Source organism: Plectropomus leopardus, chromosome 3 (genome assembly GCF_026936395.1).
Source record: "Plectropomus leopardus strain MGB_pleo_1.0 chromosome 3, ASM2693639v1, whole genome shotgun sequence".
Taxonomy (NCBI): Eukaryota; Metazoa; Chordata; class Actinopteri; order Perciformes; family Serranidae; genus Plectropomus; species Plectropomus leopardus.
The window spans coordinates 34,781,549-34,801,040 of NC_142178.1; the positions used below are offsets into that span (position 1 = coordinate 34,781,549).

Genomic DNA, 19,492 nt, shown 5'->3' on the forward strand with positions numbered 1-19,492 from the left:
TACTGCACACTGTGTCTGTGAGAAGCTATTGGAGGGCACATGCTGCGCTTCACCAGCTTTGTTTTAACTGCACTTCTGCTGTATTACCTTGTAAGGCATTTGTGTGTGTTATTTCATGAGCCCCATGCAAATTATACCAGGCTGCTTGCAAATAATTGACAAGCAACATAAAAGTACACAAGATTCCTGATTTGCATGGTCTATGAGCCACAGTAACACTGCTGCTTCCAGGTCAGCAGGTTGTTAAACTGAATGATGATCATAACACAACTGACATCAGAAGTCAACGGAAAGATACTGACCATTTTAAGATTAAAGTGATATACTGTATGTCTGCATATTCATCAAACAGATTGTTTATGTTTTATAGGTATAAAATGCTGATTCATATCCGCACACACACCAACGAGAAGCCGCACCATTGTCCCACCTGTAACAAGAGCTTCTCACGGCTGGAGAACCTGAAGATACACACCCGCTCACACACAGGTGAGTTCACAATGACACAAAAATGCCACCAGGCAGCTTTCAAGAGCAAGTGAGGGGATATTCAATATTCTTATTATTTCCAACAAATCCGATGAAAAGACCAAAACCGACAATGAATTAATCTTACTGAGATTGATATAAGTAAAAACCTATATTAGGTATACAGGTAAAGAAAGTTGGATAATAATACAAACCTAGGAGGTGACTTAAAGAATTTCGTGTTTAGTTTGTGAATAAAGAATTTAGCATTTAGAATAACAAAATAAATTAGATATTCAAGAACACTGTTTTCTGGATTATCATAGTAACAAATAATATTCCTGAGGTTAAATTAGTTTATAATAGAACAAGTCTGCTAAACCTGTTGACATCACTTTGACATAATCAGGGTTATTTTTTTAGATTTCACAAAGATAGATTTCCTTTAGAGCAAAAAAAAAGAGAAAGAAAACACTACACTACTACCACTCTTCTTTTATATCTTTTCTTTATGTCTTTCCGTCTCATTTAAAGCACTATGGCTCATCATAAAACATAGCGATGCAAATCAATTATCAAAGTCCTTGAAGGGCCACGTGGACCACAGAGTTGAAGCTGTGTTTTTACTGTGGGACACTTCATGACAAAACCAGAGACTTTTGCCCGACTTCGTTATCATGTTCTTATTCCAAAACAAGCTCGAGCCAGAGACCTATCTACTTTCTGCACAACTTAATAAAGTCTGTTTCTCCTTCAAACTGCAGAGGGAAGTCAAATATGTTGAAATGAGAAGGGCATGAAACAAACTGAATACTGAGACTGAAAAGAACTTTTATAATCACATGTGTTTACACATCTTTTATTCTCATATTCAGCTTTAATGATGCACCTAAGATATTGTAAGTTTTCTGCTGCTGGGATGGGAGACAGTCCACTTTGTTCACAGTCTTGTTTCAGCATCTTAAAAGAAGACAAGGTTAGACAGATGACTGGGCTCAAACTCAAAACTGGCAGAATGATTAGCTAATGGATTCACCAGTATGTGCAAATAAAACTAAACTAAAAATTAAAATGTAAGAAACTTAAATAGGAGTGCTCTGTGAAACAAGAAAATGAAAACTTTAGTTGACCTTTAAATAAACACAACATCCTGTGTCACAAATCAAAATCTTCCAAAGTAATATACTTCTTAAAACAACAAATTGCCACCAAGTCTCTGAAATAATGTTCTTAAGACAGTGAAGATGGCCAGTTGAAGTTGTTTTTGGAACTTTTGCAAAACACACCAGCTTGCAGGGTTTCCCACACATGCATTAATTTGTGGTGCACAATATCAGCATTTGCCATCAGTCATATATCATGTGCTGTAAAATCAAACACAGAGGACAGAAGTGTGCAACCTGCGGTTCCTGAGCAGGGGGATTCCCACAAACAGCAGCTTGCTTTGTCAAAAAGCAGCTTCCTCGAAACTGAGTAATCATTGACGTCTTAGCAAATGCTAATCCTTCACTTGTTGTCGTTTCAACATTGTCAACGTTACACTCTGCTTACCAGCAGACATCTGATGACAACAAAAACGCATATTAACAGAATCCTTGAAAACCTGACTCAGCCAACTTTTTTTCCAGCATTTGCCTGTCCTTCAACAAGAATGGTCTTCATGTGGCATTCATCGTAACATGAACAGGATGTACGAGTCTTGAATCAATCCAAAGCTCCTGATGATAAGCAAATCTTTCCACACCCGTGCTTGACGTATCTTTACACACAGCTTGTGCAAATAGGCTTTTTACTCAGTGGGCTAACTTCATAATAGTAGGAAGGGCTTGTGAAATGCTACCATGCTGACCGATCTCATATATCACAGTGTCTTTGGCTCTGTTGCATCTTTGTTAGTCCCTTGTCGGTAACAATGCGTAAGGTTTTAAAGCCATCTCCTGTTACCTGTTATTCCTGCCTGCTTGTAACAAGAACTGTCACGACACACACAGAGAGGATAATAACGTTATGAAAGCCCATATGTAATGGAAAATTCCCATTTTTTCTGTCAAAAATGTAGCTTGGTATGTTCTTGTTACACTGGCATTCTCTTTTATTTTTATAGTGAAAAAAAGTTGCGATAGGATCACTGCAACCATTATGCAGAGATCCGCGACTTAAGCAGTGATAAGTGACGACTTGTGATGACAATTTGTTGGGGTCCCTCATTAAGATTTTACACATTAAGATCAGTTTGCTACTTTGCTGTGAGAGAAGTGTCATCTGTGGCTCTGAAGTGTTTCCACATCTGAGAAGATAACCTTTAATAAAGTCACACAGATATATTAGGTGTGAGGACATCACATTTTGTAACATAAAGCCTATGTTACAAACAGATTTTAGGAAGTTTCAACAAAAATATCCTTTCAGGTTGCATTATGGGATGTGTAGGATGCCAGAGTCTGATGTGGCATGAAAAGTTAACTCAGCATCGGCTGGACTGATTTTTACCATTAAAATAATCATACCCTGCCTTTTTCTAAAATCCTTTTTTCTTTAATCGTTAACTTTATTGAAGTGTGTTACAAAATTGCTGATACACCACATTAAAGTACATGGTGACACAGGAGAAATCTTCCAGAATCAGTAACTAACTTTTTAAAAAGGTTTTTAAAGGTTTACACCAAAAAAAAAAAAAAAAAAAAAGTTAGTAAGACCCATTTTATCCTGGTGAAATAAATTCCTGCTGCATAGACAGTTTACAAATGAGAGATTCATGTGTTGGTCACCATGTCAGTACAATTCAGTTGGAGTAGAGTTAGGGTTGCATGACATGCAAATAAACAAATAAAAAATAATTGTGCAATTATGCTGCAATATTAGTTGTGATTTTAGTGAGAATTGTAATTTTTGCATTTCATTTCACTGAAAATAATATAAAAAAGGCTGATGGGATTTTTGGGTCCGTGCCAAACAAACATGTTCCCTTATGTCTGGGGTATGATTTGCAGGCTGGGGCTTCTCTGCTTTATTTATTGCGGTATATTGTAACACATTTTCCATTTATCAAAAAGTTGCAGCTCTTGTATTTTGGATATTGCACTTGGCCATAAAGTGATTCCAATATTTTTTCAGCTAACTGTGTGAGCCTAAACAGGGCATCATGAATTCAAAGACAAAATGAGTTCACATAGTGTGGCAGCATTTTAAAGCTGAACATTGCTTTCTATGGCTCTGGCAGTGACACCTTTTCACACCAGTCTTCTCTGACTTTGTTTGTAGTCATACTGCAAGTTCTTTATCCAGTGTCCCTCTCTCTGTCTTTTCTTATGTCCTTATCTCCTCTTTCTTTCCACTCTAGGAGAAAAACCCTACATCTGCCCTTATGAAGGCTGCAGCAAACGTTACTCCAACTCCAGCGACCGCTTCAAACACACCCGCACCCACTACGTCGACAAGCCCTACTACTGCAAGATGGCAGGCTGCCTGAAGCGCTACACAGATCCCAGCTCGCTACGCAAACACATCAAGGCTCATGGGCACTTTGTTGCCCAGGAGCAAGGCGCTCCAAGCAGGCTGGGGGCGGGGCCTGGTATCCCCGGGCAACATAGTGCCGCTGAACAGCCACCTGTAGGCGGGGCCCACATTCTCATCCCTGGAGCCGCTGCAGCTCTTCTCGGGGGCCTGGGGACCTCTTTGCCTCTCTCTGCTTTCTGCCACGCCAGAGCTCTGGGCCACCACAGGGCGCCACTCTTTTCCATGGGTGGCGGGAGCAGCTTGGGGCCTCTCGGGCTCTCAGATTCTCCTCTGCTACACTTTGGTCTCTCAGCTGCATCAATGTTGGGGCTGGGAGCTCTCGGAGGTCTGGGACGGATGGCGGGGAAGGCGACAGAAGGCGATGAGGAAGAGGAGGACGTAGAGGAGGGGGAGGTGCTGAACCTGTCCGCAGGTGTGGGGCACAGACGGAGTGACCCTTTGTCCTGGGTGGTGGTCCCCCCGAGGGCCCTCCTCCTCAAACCAGCTGTTGTCAGCTAGGAAGTGCACTCGGCAACACACAGAGACAGGGAGCATGTGTTTGTTTTTCTGTGTCCATGGTTGCATGGGTGTGTGTCTGTTCACAGGCATGCATGCACGTGTGTGATGAATGAGTGTGTCGGTGTATATGTGTGTGTGTGTGTGTGTGTGTGTGAGGGATCAAAGGTCACTATCACCTGCAGAGCCATAAAAAGCACTTCAGTCATTCCAGCCGTGAAAACAACTGAAGACAGACTGAAAAGGACACAAATCTTTGTGTTGAGTGTACAAAACCTACACAAGACCTTGCTTGGTTGCGTGTTGGGTTGCAAAAGTCTTAAATTTAAAGGGTCAGTTCACCCGAGTGATTAAGAAAAATTTAAAACGTGCTCCTTGTGATATATGGCCATGCAAATCAGTTTTCATCTGCTGATATTTTGAGATATTTTTCTTAGATTCTGGCAAAAACAGCATTAAAAAGAATGTTTCAAGATTCAACAGTAACTTTTCTTTCCTCAAACAAAGTCCCTATTGCTTGTCCCTATTATTTTGGATAAATCACACACATCACTTGATCACGTTAATTAAATTGAAATTTCAATCAGGGCTCTGCAGCGGTAGCAATGGAAGTCAGTCATTTTGTACAGACATGATGAACATCATATATGTGTCCAGTTGCAGTGTTTTGAGTGTCCCAAAATCAAAATCTATACTGAACATATCAGATGTTTTAGAGGTGGATATTTCTGTTTGCATGGCTTGATTTGACATAAAAAAGAAAATAAGTACAATTTAAGTGAACTGGCCCTTTAATATTCTCTGATTCATCCATCGCTTCCTGTTAATCTTGACCTCAGGGTCAAAAAACAAAAACATTTTACAATGGACAATCACCTGTATTAGATTCACTGATCCAGGTAATGAAAAAAAATGCACTAACCATTTTGTAGTTTTTATGTTTGACAATTCCCACTGACTGCTGCCACGGACAACATGTTACTCCCAAGTAAATTTGGGGAAAAGCAGAATTGTGGGGAGCAACGAGAAATACAGTCCATACACAATAATTGAATGTAACATCAAGAAATACGGCTTGTAGACTTCAGCAATGTTACATCCATTTATATGTCTTTTTTCAGGCAAGGTTAAGAATCCGTGCAATTAAGGGGTTAAATTTCCAGACAAGGTATCCATCAAAAAAAAAGTCTCAAATTCTCGTAAAATGATGGCAGATATTAAAAGCATATTTTTGTGGTTATTTTAACACAACTATTTACAAAGTAAGTATGTGTTTAAGAAGAATTTACATGGTGGTCGTGATACAAAACTGGCTTAAAGGAGCAGTTTGTAAGATTTAGGGGGATTTAGTGGCATCTAGTGGTGAGAACTGGAGATAGCAACCAGCTGAAACTTTTCCCGGTTGGAATTATTTCAGTTTTCATTAAACGGGAAGTTTTAAACGGGAGCTGAATTAGTCACAGAGGTCTCTTCCTCTCCAAAATAAATGGAGCAAGTAAAGAGAGCCAGCAAAAACACTAAAGACAGCAGTTTCTTTTTACAAATTACTGTTTCTCCAGTGCAGTTTGACATGTTGTAGACAGACTGTGAGCCTAGCTAATGCTAACTGATATGTGCTCAACTTTTTTCTCTGATAACTTAAGATCCGGGATGTTTTTAGCAGGATCTGAATGATTATGATTTAAAGATCTGATCTATGATTTAAAGTGGTAAATACACCAAATTAAGTCTCATGTAAAAAAAAAAAAAAAATGTTTTTCCCATGATGACTGTCATGGAGGGGCTGCTAACTACAGTGGCTGACATGATAACCCAAGTACAGAAATGGCCGTATCTAGAGCCAGTGTTTGGTTTGTCCGTTCTGGGCCCCTGTAGAAATATGGCAGTGCAACATGGCAGACTCCATAGACGAGGACCTGCTCCCAATGTAGATTGAAATGTCTCATTCTAAGGTAACAAAACACAACAATTCATATTTACGTGTGATTATACACCAAAGAAAACATACTTATTTTATTATATTATATAACAATTTTGCCAATATATCCCTCCAAATCCTACACACTGGACCTTTAAGGCGATATGTTGTCTGAATCAGTCGTGTAATTTAAAGAAGGTTCCTGTGGATTTAATCATGTACTGGTAATTAGTTGGCGTGTGCAACACATGCACCTGCTTCATTTTCAAGCCCAGAGCAAAGAAAATGATAATTAGCTCCCTTGACGAAAACTGTACCACATATTTTTATCAATGACGCAGTAATCTCACTGATTGACGAGTCGTAAAGTGATCTCAGTGTGGCCGTCAGCTGCTTTATGGTTTGTTTCAGAGACCCTGATGTTTCCGACACTACGATGTGTGACAAAAGATTATAATCCACACAAAACTATCTGCCTGACCATGTGATTTTTTCAAGTCGCAAGAAGAAAGAAATAAACTGTGTTGACGCAACTGAATGTAGGTTTGAGGTTAACTCCTTTTCTTGCAGTTTATTTTAGCTCATTCTTTGCTCTATTAATCATTCCAAGACAACGATCTAGACCGGATCTGCCCTGCCTTTTAGACAAGACCAACTGAGGAAAACATTCAAGCGGGAACAAGATAGACAAAGGTGTGTATTATGCAATAATGAATACACATTTGCTTTACTAAAAGGTACACAAGAAGAAACCAGTGGTTTAAAAAGCTGCCTCGAGTATGTTTGAGGGGAAAGTGTTTGACAATGGCCACGTGGCCAGTATCTGTGTTGATTTATCTCGTATCCTTGTTTGCACATTGATTGATCCTAATCAGTATTTCAATGGTGTCCAAGTGCCTTGTGTTTCATCCGAAATGTATCACACAATATATGAAAAATATTTACACAAATGTAAAGTGTATAAATGTACTTTTCATTTCATTTTAGAAAACTGAAATTTAACAATGTGACAACAGATGTGATTTGTACATCAGGGCCACTGCAACACTTCAAGGACATCACCAGTGTTGATGACTATGACAATGACTCAATGTCAATAAACACAAACTTAAAAAAAAAGAAAAAAAAGTCTCTCATTGGTTGTGTTCTGATGTCAGTCCCATGGTTTGTCTGTCTAAAACTGCTTTACATGTTTGTTGTTTTTTAAAATTTATTTATTTTATTTTAATTGCGTGAAAAAACTGAATAACTGATTTAAGTGGAAAGATAAACTTATAAAAACAAGCAAAATTAAAAATAAAACAGAGAAAATAGAAAGATTCACAATAACTTAGAAAAAAGTATTTAGAGTTTCGCTCTCACTATTATTTCAGCATGCATTTTATGAAAGTTCAAGTTGTCCAAGGATTTTATTTTTTACTTTGAAGAAAACTGGAACTTTTGACTGAGTGAACGGTTGAATCAACTTATCCTAAGCATATTGAACTTGTTACCTCAAACTCTGTTAACCTAACTCAGCTGGTTTCACTTTTTTCAAAACTGAAGACACATTTTGAGTGTTGTAATACCTGAATTCATACTACTTTGAACTAATTTAAGTTTAGTTATATCACGTTATTATGGGATCAGAGAATAGACTCAATAAACATATTTTTACCAAAATGTCATTGTATTTCTTTAAAAAGGAAAATAAAACAGTGGAGTTTTTCATTATAGCTCCAGGGAGAGAGACAGTAAAAAAGGTTCAGGTACTCTAACTTTAGTTATCTGATGAGTTGTATACAATGTGTGTGTCAAAGTACTGACAGGGGAGTAAACGTATCATTGTGATGATATTACAGTCAAAGGTTTACCAGAGTCGGTTACATAATGCATAATTTCTTTACAAAGGCTATGTCCTCCCTGCAGCAGCCACCACCAATTGAATCCACCCTTGGCCCTTTAATGCAAGGCAATCCCTTCTCTCTCTCTCTCCAGCTTTCACGCTATAGCTGTCCTGTAAAGACCATAAAAGCCCCCCAAAAATAAATTAAATAAATTAAATTAAATCCTGCCTGACTGGGGGTGGTATAGGGGGGTATGATGGGAACTGAAGCTGCAGTTGTACAGGATGGAGCTGAAGAGTTACAAGGTATACTATGCAGAATTTTCTTGAAAAATATTCCTTGGACTCATACAGAAGTAAGCACTTATGACCCACTAGAAGTGTGACGTGGTGTATTTTTCTGCAGAATCTCTGCCCTCTGCCTAATTTTCTTCGTATATATCTGTGACCAGGACGTCTTTGAGCTGCAACCTTTGGGCAGTGATGTGTAGCCCCAAGTTGTTGATAAAAATGGACAACATGATAATTCCTCCAAAGTGTAACTTTTCAATCTTGATCGCCCCCTGGTGTCTGTCTGCAGTATAGGTCATAAAGCCCATCCCTCCATGTTAGTGAATGGGACAATGGGCCAAACTAAAAACTCAAAATACATTCCAAATAAATTCTTCCCAAAGATGGTTTCTGTCACTAAAGGTAGTTCTGATCATCCTGATGTTTGTTCAAGTGACCGTTTTAATGATAAGTTTGGTTTAAATGAATTAATAAATTCTACAAAAAGGGGATTATCCACCAAGAGTGACAGCTATAACAGTCATTCCATGTGCTCGCAATCAATGGAGCTGCTCACAATTGGTTGGAAGGGTGTTTTGGCGGGGACTCCCCCCACCGCAGACATCACTACTGTGCAGACTCTGGCTCTGAATGACATAACCAGTGCAAGATGGCAATGGCCGAATCCGGTATGTTTTAGCTTGACTTCAGTATAGTGGAGGTAAGTGGGAACGCGTCATCCATCTTTATATACAGTCTATGCTCCAAGCCAATAAAAGCACACAGGTGAGGAAGGGACATTCTAAAAAGTTAGCGATCAGGTGTCAGTACATAAGCAGCGCACATCCAGGAGGATGCCACAAAAGTCCAAGGCACAGCTCCGGAAAAACAAATATAGCGAGGCAAAACACTAAGCAGACAAAAGCTCATTCCAAAACAAAGCTGAATCTAGGGTTGGCTTTCACTGGTTATACTGTTTGCATACAGTAACCAACTAGTTTATGTACAAAGTTAGAAGAACTTAATTCATTTGCAATACCATGTACCTCAAGTTTATTTTAGATTTTATTTATTTGTAATTTAACCCCATATATATTTGCCCTACACTTTAACACTTTAAAAAAAAAAAACTTTTAACTTTTAAAAATATTTTATGCATATTTAATTAACATTGTTGGAGAAAACGACACAGATAGGTGAGACCAAGGTCCGCAGCTCTGCAGAAGCCTGTAGGCTACAATTACTCTTTTAAAAAGTAAACAGCACTTCAGATTAATGGCAGTAGTTTTCCAATGTATTGCAGGTCTCTGACAAAAAGGGTGAATAAAAAGACCGTGCTCACAGATCAATATAATTAGTGGGCCAGCTGTATGATGTAGTAATAGATAGCACACAGACTCACACATATATAATCAGACTTAACATCTTAAACAAAACAGAGAGGAATATAAAGACATCTGTCAGAAATCTTTTCAAAGAGCCACTGCAGGTGGGACGTGGATGACATGAAAAAAACATGGAGCGAAACAAAGTTAAAATAACATGATTTTTGTAGGGGAAATAAACAAGTGAGCGTTTGCTGATGCTATCATGCTGACCTTTACTAACATTCAACATGGATCCTTTAGTACTAGTTGATTCCCTGGTATTTGTTAATGATTAATAATACAATCTCTGCGTTAGGGGTGCAATAATCACAATAACTAGTTCAGTGTAGCCTCTGGGCAACTGTTTGTTCTAGGGAGAGTTTGTACCAGGATGTGAGACCGTTATTTCAATCACCTAAATACTGTATGTTGCAATAGTTGTGAGACAAAAGGCCTCAGATAATGTTGAGCTAACAGGTGACAGCACAGTGTGTAACTCAACACAGTGCAACAGCTAAGCATACACAGGGAAGTTACTAATATTGTATCAACCCAATTAAGACACAGGTGTGCCATATGGTCAAATTCTATTTACAATAAATAAATAAATAAATGGCTTTCCATAAAGATTTTGCAACATGAGACATCCTAAATCAGTCGTTCAAGTAAGTGAGGAAGATGTAGGAGAGGTAATTTTCTTTTGACTACAAAATTAAACAACTTTTTACAATTTTGTACAGTGCAGGTCTGCTGTGTGATCTTTACAACAGATAAAAGAATATGGACGTGGATTTGTGAAAAACTTTAGTCTTGCAATTTGGATCAATTATGCAATCTTTATTTTTAATTATTTTTTAATGAATGAATTGATGATTTTTTTCCCCCCTTTTTTTGTATTTTCTAACATATGTATGTACACTCATAACTAATCTAAATGAAACTTAATCATTGGTTTCTTTATTCTTCCTTTCTCCTTGCATGGATCATTCTCATATTTGTTTGTATGACTATTAACACAAATACCATTGATCCATCAAATATGCACATGCACATCCACAGTTAATCTTTTTTAATTTTCCATACATTATTAACCTGTACCCAACCCTACCATCCTCTCATACAGCCCTGTTTTGTTGTTATTGCTAATAAAATGTACTATTAAAGAAATGGACTGCAGTGTGGTGTTTCCAGCTTTAGCATCAACAGGAATTTGAATCTCCTCCCTTCTACTTAATAACTGTGGTTTAACTCTCTTTTCCTTCTCTAAACACCCCCCACAACCCAAACACGTATGCGTAGAAAATACCAGCAAGACCATGCAATACATTTTCAGATTACAGTTTAGATGTGGTGACAAGATGAGCTGGTTCTCATTTGGGGGGGAATTACAAACCAGGATTTTATATTTTTTTCTGACCCTCTGTCACTATCACAGTCTCCCTCTCTCTATCTCTCGCTGTGTGTGTGTGTGTGTGTGTGCGTGTAAAACCAGGTGAACACTTGAGAAGTCTCCCTCCACTAGACAAAGTGCATAGGGTCGACAGAAGGTGCGAAGCGGTGACACCATCCCCCTCCTCCCTGCTCCCCCCTCTCTCCCCTCCCCTCTGACTCATAAGGACAAAAAAGTCGCCGTGTCAGTATTTATTCCCGTAGGTAACAGCGGAGCTAACAGTGCGTGGAAGTTATGGTTAATCAACAATAAGCTCGTCACACCTGAATTATCAAATTCATGGCTGAAGTGAAGCACAGATAACAGAAAGAGCTGAGGAAAGAAGGAAGGAACGGCAGTCATGGAGTCTGGCTCAGGTGGGAACTGGCTGAAAAGGTAAGAACTTCAATTTAGATTCAATCGGACCATAGTCTGACCATCAGCGTTTGTATGAATCCAAGTTTGGAGCTTTATGATTAATTGTTTTATTGTAGATTGACTTCGATATATAGAGGAGAGACGTCACAAATTATTATCAGCATAGGCACACATTTATCTGCAGAATAACAAACTTCACCGGATGAACTCAAAGGCTCACTATTAACTGATAGCTGATCTATTAAAGTGACTGAGAGAGGCTACAGATATTTTAATTTCCACGTAAAGTTAAAGAACAGATAAACTAGATACACCCGCTACTGTTAAGCACCAACAAGCAATTTAAAAAACAAGATTTTCCACTCATGATTACCATGGCAATTATCTTCAAAACACGTTCCGTGCGTATTTACGCACAGAGGCGCAGACCTGTACCTGTCCACCTTTACAGAGCGGAGGATAGAAACATAACAAATCACCCTGTATAGCTAATTAATGTCTTCAAGCTAAACGCAACCTCTCTGGGATTCCTTGATCTCCCAGAGTCCTCCCTGCAGGAAGCTCTTCTACTTTCCTCCAGTTTGAATGTGTCTCATTAACAGTCCACACTGTATAAAAAAAAATTTAAATTCTTTTTTTAAAAAAATTGCCTAAATCGTGGGTCTTCAACGTTTTTCAGGCTAAGGACCCCTTGGATGAAAGAGAGATGGACCAGGGGGCCCCTTATACATACATAAAAATGGGCTGCATATTAATTTTTTCCTACAGTAATGTCCAGGGTGCCAGTATAAACAGAACTTTATATGGTCCATACAATAGTAAGCTCATAAAACAATTATTATTGACATATTCATATACAGCATGGATTCATCTGACAAGGATTCATGGGTAACAATTCTATCATCAATATTATGTACAATAAATTAAATGTTTATTTTATTTTTTTCACCGTACAAAAAGGTTGATTTACATTTGCTAATAAAATGCTGGATTCATGTAAACTTGTATTTTCGGACATATTTAAATTTTTGAAAAAAAAAATAGAGGAGCTGTAAATTATGACATATTTGATGCTGTTGATACTTAAAGATATTACTACAGTAAAAAGTTACTGTAAAAATACATCCAAATTCTTAAAGTAATGTACACTTTTTTTCCCCAAATTACAGTAAAATACTGTAAGTCTTGATGCTTTCTGGAGCCACTATAACCTCACATTCTACTGTAGAATGATGTAATAAATTATAACAGTAAAATGCAGGTGAAGTAGTGACACCGTTAAATAATGGTAGGATGCTGGCAACTTAATGTGCCAGCAGTTTACTATAAATATATTGGAAAAGACAAAATGATAGCAATTCTAATTATTATTACTTATTAATATTATGACCAAGGATGGATTACCAACTGGGAAAAACTTTTCAACGTCTTCACCCATCTCGTTCATTATCCAGATAAACTAAGACACATTATTTTAAGGCAGGTTGACCATTCGGCCATGATTATGACAAAAGAATCAGTTGAACGTGTGCATCAGTGTATCGTCCTCATTATTATGATCATCATAGTGAATGCACCATAATGTTGCATTTTTGTTATATGCTGTCCAGAAATAAACCAGTACCTCTGTTTCGCTGGAATAACTGTCAACAGTATTTTCCGCATGTCAGTTTAGCTTTTAGTAATTTCATACCAGACAACTTCACGGATATGCACATGAGCACAGTGTAGAATACAGTCAAAACTAAGGTTTTTTTACATGGGCCTCCTGCAAAACAGGGCCATAGGTTAGCTAAAAATGCAGGGCTTCCCCTAATTGACATTGCGCTCACAATTACTGATACAAAATCCCTGGCAATATGCAATTAATCAAATTACTGACATCCAATAACGTGCAGTGAACTTGGCATTTGTCCGCCTGGGGCAAGTTGCAATCTTTGTCTAGTTAGTTATCCAGCCTTTGAGAACAGGTCAGTTCAGATTATTTGGATATTTTGGCCAAACAAGTTACCAGGTACTGAGCTTGTACCTCATGTATAGTATTCTGTTTTGACTCTCCATGACTCTGTCAGGGCCCCCAAAAGACACCCAAATATATAAATAAATACAGAAAAAAAGCCCTACGATTTAAAAATAAATAATACAATGAGCATTTAGTTAATAAGACAAGTCAAGATGAGACAAAATGCAATTATTAGTCCCTCAGTAGAAGATCTGCAAAGGGTATAGTGCAAAACAAGAAGTACCAGTAATAAATCACAAAGTAATATAATAGTAGTAAACAAGCACAATACAAGAGAGAGGCTGACCGGCTGAATTCATGTTATTGCATGTAGGAAGTATAGATACTGCACAGTTAAGTACATACAAATATTGCACCTGAGCGATGATTGTCAGTTTTGGTATGTGTGGTCTACTGGGAGCAGCTTTGGTTGTAAAGTCTGACAGCAGCAGGAAGGAAGTACATGATGTGCAGTATTTCTCCCTCACACAAAGCAGGTGAAGCAGCCTGTCACTTGTGTTGTCTGAGTGTCCTGCGTGGGGTGGGACATGTTCTCCATCAGGGATAATAACTTAAGAAATCTGATGCAATGTCTCTGACGCAGTTACTCAAGATAATCCAAAGACCTTGTTGTGAGCAGTTCAATGTAGGAACTATTTTCTTATAACTGTAATGTAGCTAACATTACTGAACTGAACTGTAATGTAGCTAACATTACAGTTCAGCTGAAAAAGAGTTTCGCTTTCTTCTGCACGGTGATGTGGTTGGTGTGTGTATGTCAGTAGAAGGAAAATAGATTCGATACTATCATCGGTCACTTGAATGCGCTGTCATCTGCCGTTGCAGCTTCTGATGGCTGTCAATGAGCTGTCAATGAGCTGTCAGGCTGAGATCCATTTACAGTTCAGTCAATGTGACATATCTTCTGATTCGCAGAGGATTGTTGGTCAGAATAGCCAGAAAAGCATGCAGGCTTGCATTCTCCAAAATGTGAGTGGTTGCAGTCGAAGATCCTTGTATTTTCTGCATACTGCATTTGACATACTGTGTATTAGAACTTGGGCTGTACCCGATTCAGAGTTATGACACTCAAATCAGTTATGGCAGGTTAATACAAATATTTGACAATTCGTTTTTTTCCATAACATGTTTCAAAGTTTGAATGGGCTCAGCGAGACATTCAGTTGTGATGACAGCGGCATCCATATAATGTAATAAACAAGATAACTACGCTAACAGGTCAGAAATTTGCAACTTTTTCTACTGACACTAGATATCAAACAAAAGCCCAAGACTGTGTTATATGAAATTGTTGTGAGCTGTAAATTTTTCCCATCCACACAGAAGGTCTCTCCTCTGTGCTGCTGCCTGTGTGTCTGCAGCTCTCTGTGCCAAAGAGCAGTGTGTAAGTCAAGAGGGCTTACTCTGCAGCAAATCTGGGGTCCAAAACATTACCAAATTACACTGCACACTGGTTAGACAGAATCGGACTGCTCGACTTGAAGCAATCTAAGTCAACTTAGGTGTGTCTGACTGATGACTCGAATCTCCAACTTTCAGAGTGCAGCCCTAATTGAAATCTATACTAATCTATTTTCAGGCATACTGGTAGTACGGGTATGCACAGCCTGTTTCCCCAGTAAGAACCAGTTCATAGTTTCTGTGTATGCAAGGTTATGTCTAAGTCAGCGTGACATAAATGTTTTCATCCAACCATGTCCACGAGGGTTACCCTTTTCAGATGCTGCACACATACCAAGCACACCGACCACGTTTTCCAATCATTTGTTCCAAAATCCAGCCCAGACCAAAACACTACAGTCAGGCCAACCACAGCCACTCATTCACAGTGAAGTTATTTTTAAGTCAGATATCCAACAGATATTCACTCCAAACCAACACGGAAAGTATTTCTGAGCCTCAAGATCCCATCAGTTTGAACCTTTCCTTTCTTGTCTTTATAGACTTACGGCTGAGAGCCTATTTCGTCAGAAGAAGCTTCTGTTCCACTCCTGGTTCCGGTTCATACTCCTGCTTTGTCTGATCTCCGTCCTGTGTTACATTCAGTCCAGCAGCTCTCGGCCATGGTGGGAAAACTTTCCACTCCATGTCCACTATCAGAGGCTTTTAAACCAAACTAATCAAGTCCATCTACCTCCTGCTTATCGTGTGCATCCAAAACACAGAATCAAACCAACTGGGATAGATGAAACCACAAAAAGCACATCTGTACTACCTACTGTGCCTCCAACAGGTACTCAGTTTCATCATGCCTACCCACGCAACTACCACTTCAATATTGATAACCCAGAGGTGTGCAAGACCAAGACCCCTTTCCTGGTCTTGATGGTTCCAGTAGCACCAAAAAACACAGCAGCTCGGGACGCCATTCGGAAGACATGGGGCAAAGAAAGCCTGGTTCAGGGTGAGGTGGTGCTTACTCTGTTCATGCTAGGCCTCTCTGGAGGAGCTAATGTTGAGCAGCTGCAGCAGACGCTCAAGCAGGAGAATCTACAGCACCATGACTTGATCCAGAGCGACTTCATGGACACTTACCTCAATCTGACCACCAAAACCATGGTAATCATGGACTGGCTGGCCACACGCTGCCCTACAGCAGCATATGCAATGAAGGTTGACTCTGACATGTTCCTGAACGTTGACAATTTAGTGATTATGCTACAGAAGCCAGGCATCCCCAAGCAGAACTATCTGACGGGTATGCTTATGTGGAACAGGCCAGTCGTCCGTTCAAAGAACTCCAAGTGGTACGTCCCTGAGGAGATGTACCCAGATCCCCTATACCCGACCTACACTCTAGGTATGGGTTATATCTTCTCAAACGATCTTCCAGAGAAATTCGTGGAGGTCTCAAAATCAATCAAACCCTTTAACATAGAGGACGCTTACATTGGAGTGTGCATGGAAAAGCTGGGTCTTTCACCAACATCGCCGCCAAATCCCTCACAGTTCAAGGCCTATAACACAAAGTACAATCGCTGTGAATTCTCCAAAGTCATCACCTACATTCTTGGGTCCTCACAAGAGTTGGTGAAATACTGGACAGACTTGAAGAAGCCTGAGCCACCCTGTTAGGACAATGAATACTCCAGATCCAGTGAGAAAATCACAAATGGAGGAGATTGGGTGACAGGGTGTTGGAGTGTTAACTTATTTCTACATTTCTATTGTACTGGTGTGAGCAATGGGATCACCATTGTCGAAAAGTTACAAAGGTTTATGAACGACTGCACTTGAACAATTTGACTTTTGTGTATTTAAAACTATTTTGTGGGGTTGCCAACAAAAAAAAACTATGAAGGGAATGTTATTTCTATAACACCATTATCCTTTTGATGGCTAATTATGTTGTAGAGAAATGCTTTGATAAGCAAGTCATGTTGAGTCTGTAACTCTGTAGTACCTGTAAGTTTACAAAGGCTGAAATGCGTGCCTTAAGCACTTCTCCTAACAGCAGGGAGCAGTAAGACCACTTGAATCTACTGCAACAAATGCAGGTTTTCAAAAAAAAGTCTATGCAACTTATACGAGGTACGAAAAGCTTTCAAGGTGTTTTCTATACATTCAGGAGAAATCAAGAAAAAATGCTCAACTTAATTGTGAACGCTCAAGGTACCTTTCTAAGTAATGAAAGAAACAAACTATTGATCACTAGCCGAAAGTTGAAAATGGTATTTATTTTTTATGTTGTAAATTAATGTATTTTTTAAAATGAAAGGAAACAAAGAGGTCAAACTACTGAACGCACCTGAAGCTTATTTGACAGCATGTCATAAAATGACAAATAATATGACTAAATATTTAACAATGCTGGAATTTTTCTACATTATTTTTTATTCAGAATGAAATCCTCCAATGTATTCTGGTAGCAGGGGGTTGCCCGGGGTTTCATTAACTTGAATGGTAATATCATGCAGCACAGTGCGGTCCTGAACATCCAAGACTTTTATCCATAAGGTTGAATTTGTACTCATTGTTAATATTCTATTTAATGAATAACAGAATAAACTTGAGCCTCAGTGGATTTTACATGAATATACAGTATGTTTAATATAACCCAAATCTAATGCCAGAGAAGATCGTTGGACAGCATGAATGCATGGAAACAGCAATACCATAATATTTAAAGTAACAGAAAATGATTCAGCCATATATAGTAAATCATACACATCAAACAGATTCATGTGTACTCAAGCTATCCTGAAGGAGTCAAAACAATTGTTGTGTAACCCTTGGTTTAGTCTGCTGAACACTGGAGTCTGAAGATCTACAAGGTCCTCATCTTGAAGAATCTTAACCTTCAGACACGCTGGAGCCTCTTCATTTGCCTGCATGCAGACATTAAAGGCCTCTCAAAATACCAAACCAAAACATGTGAATGTGTGACTGTGTGTATCCATCTGTCTGCAGCTGATCTCACGAACTAATGGACAAATCAACATCAGATTTTGTGTGCACATACATGATTGTGTGCTCTAAGATGTCTTGTGGTTTCGGTGATTCACAATTGTTGAAAAACATGTTTTATGTACTGTTCTATATGTCACTGACTACCGATTCCTTACTCAGCTTAACTAACCAGTAGTGGCCAAGTTTTTCAAAAATCAGCTAGTCTAAAAACAATAAAGAAATTAAAAAATGACAGTTTTTGCACCGTCCACGTGCTGCTCATGAAGGCAGTGAGGCCTGGGCATTACTGTCTGTTGCAGGACACATTTTAGCCTTTGTAGTGGTTAAAAAAAATCACCTCTATAGAAAAGTTTGGTCTCATTTTCAGTGGGAGCATCTGCAGATTAATTTCATACCCTGATATGGTATTATCCATTTAAGTTAGGCACAATATGAGACAAAAATGTTTTATTATCTTCTCCACTATCTTAGGTGTAAGTGAGCCATGATTTCACCAGGCGCTGCTGCGCTGTGATCTAGCTGTCCAGCAGTTACCCGATTTTGTCCCGACAGCCTCATGGTTTCATACTACACCTTTCGGAAGCAGAGAAATTTAGTGACCAAATTTTGTTGATTTAATCATTTTTCCTCAAAATTTATGCATCTACTCAAAGTAAGTAGGCAGGCTATGTAGTTAAATACTTTCTTTTTTGCTGTCTATTTTAATTGTTTATTGTTGTTATTAATAACTTTGTTGTGCTGTAGCCTACATACAAAGTTAATACCATTACAAGTCCAGTTATGGATTGATTAAATGATAAAATGGATTATGTGGTTAAAAAATCTGTTGTTAAAAATACATCCGCCCTCATTATTACATTGTGTCTCTCACATACAGCGCCTGTCAGCAAAAAAACCCCAATCTACTCTGTGCAACCTGCTACAGGTTAGTCAAAAATAGACAAGGCGTATAATCTCTATTTACATCTACGATGCTTCTGAAATGCAACGCATCTGTTGTAGCAGCATTGTGCACAGTGACTGTGATCAGCATGGGCAGAGTTCTGGGCTCTACTGAATGCACTTTTTTAAGCTATTTTTACTGTATTACTTGGATGGGATTACATTAAAAATCATCCCGGACTGAAAACATATTGTAGCCTATATTATTACTGCACATGTCTCTCCTGTAGTCCAATCTGTTTTGAAAAAAAAAAAAAATTAATGTTGTGGGATAAATGCGCACTGGAGGGACGGTGCAAAATAAGAGCAGGTTGATCAGTGTGGAGCAAGATTTCAGATAAGCTGTGAGAGGAGAGGTTTACAGTCTTTGTAGAGATAGTATTTATTGTTAGTAAATGCATAAAAACACTTGGAAGAGATTACATGCCCTACCAAACAGAAAGGAAAATAT

General features: G+C 38.7%; 2 protein-coding genes and 1 long non-coding RNA gene across 4 annotated transcripts in view; 2 read left to right on the forward strand and 1 right to left on the reverse strand.

Annotated features, from left to right (window-relative positions):
* Positions 1–7,525, forward strand: part of LOC121942650 (zinc finger protein GLIS2-like) — a 36,587-nt gene extending 29,062 nt beyond the window's left edge. For both annotated transcript variants that reach the window (XM_088074288.1, XM_042485914.2), the window contains 2 exons: positions 371–489; positions 3,809–7,525. In XM_088074288.1, coding sequence (XP_087930414.1) covers positions 371–489; positions 3,809–4,482 — 793 coding nt within the window. In that variant the 3' untranslated portion in view covers positions 4,483–7,525. The remainder of the gene's footprint in view (positions 1–370; positions 490–3,808) is intronic.
* A 3,995-nt stretch (positions 7,526–11,520) lies between these two features.
* On the forward strand, positions 11,521–18,905 carry LOC121942651 (beta-1,3-galactosyltransferase 2-like). Its single transcript, XM_042485915.2, has 2 exons — positions 11,521–11,684; positions 15,633–18,905. Exons 1-2 carry the CDS (start codon positions 11,650–11,652, stop codon positions 16,762–16,764), a joined length of 1,167 nt encoding a protein of 388 aa, XP_042341849.2. The 5' UTR covers positions 11,521–11,649; the 3' UTR covers positions 16,765–18,905.
* Positions 17,884–19,492, reverse strand: part of LOC148190044 (uncharacterized) — a 131,578-nt gene continuing 129,969 nt past the window's right edge. The window contains exon 6 of the long non-coding RNA XR_015775850.1: positions 17,884–18,017. This is a non-coding gene — a long non-coding RNA (uncharacterized LOC148190044). The remainder of the gene's footprint in view (positions 18,018–19,492) is intronic.

What these genes read in the sequence shown, in the direction of transcription:
- LOC121942651 (XM_042485915.2), top strand. Translation starts at nt 11,650, where the DNA reads ATGGAGTCTGGCTCAGGTGGGAACTGGCTGAAAAG. An exon ending in GGTGGGAACTGGCTGAAAAG is followed by an intron (nt 11,685 to 15,632) that starts GTAAGAACTTCA and finishes TTGTCTTTATAG; the next exon opens with ACTTACGGCTGAGAGCCTAT.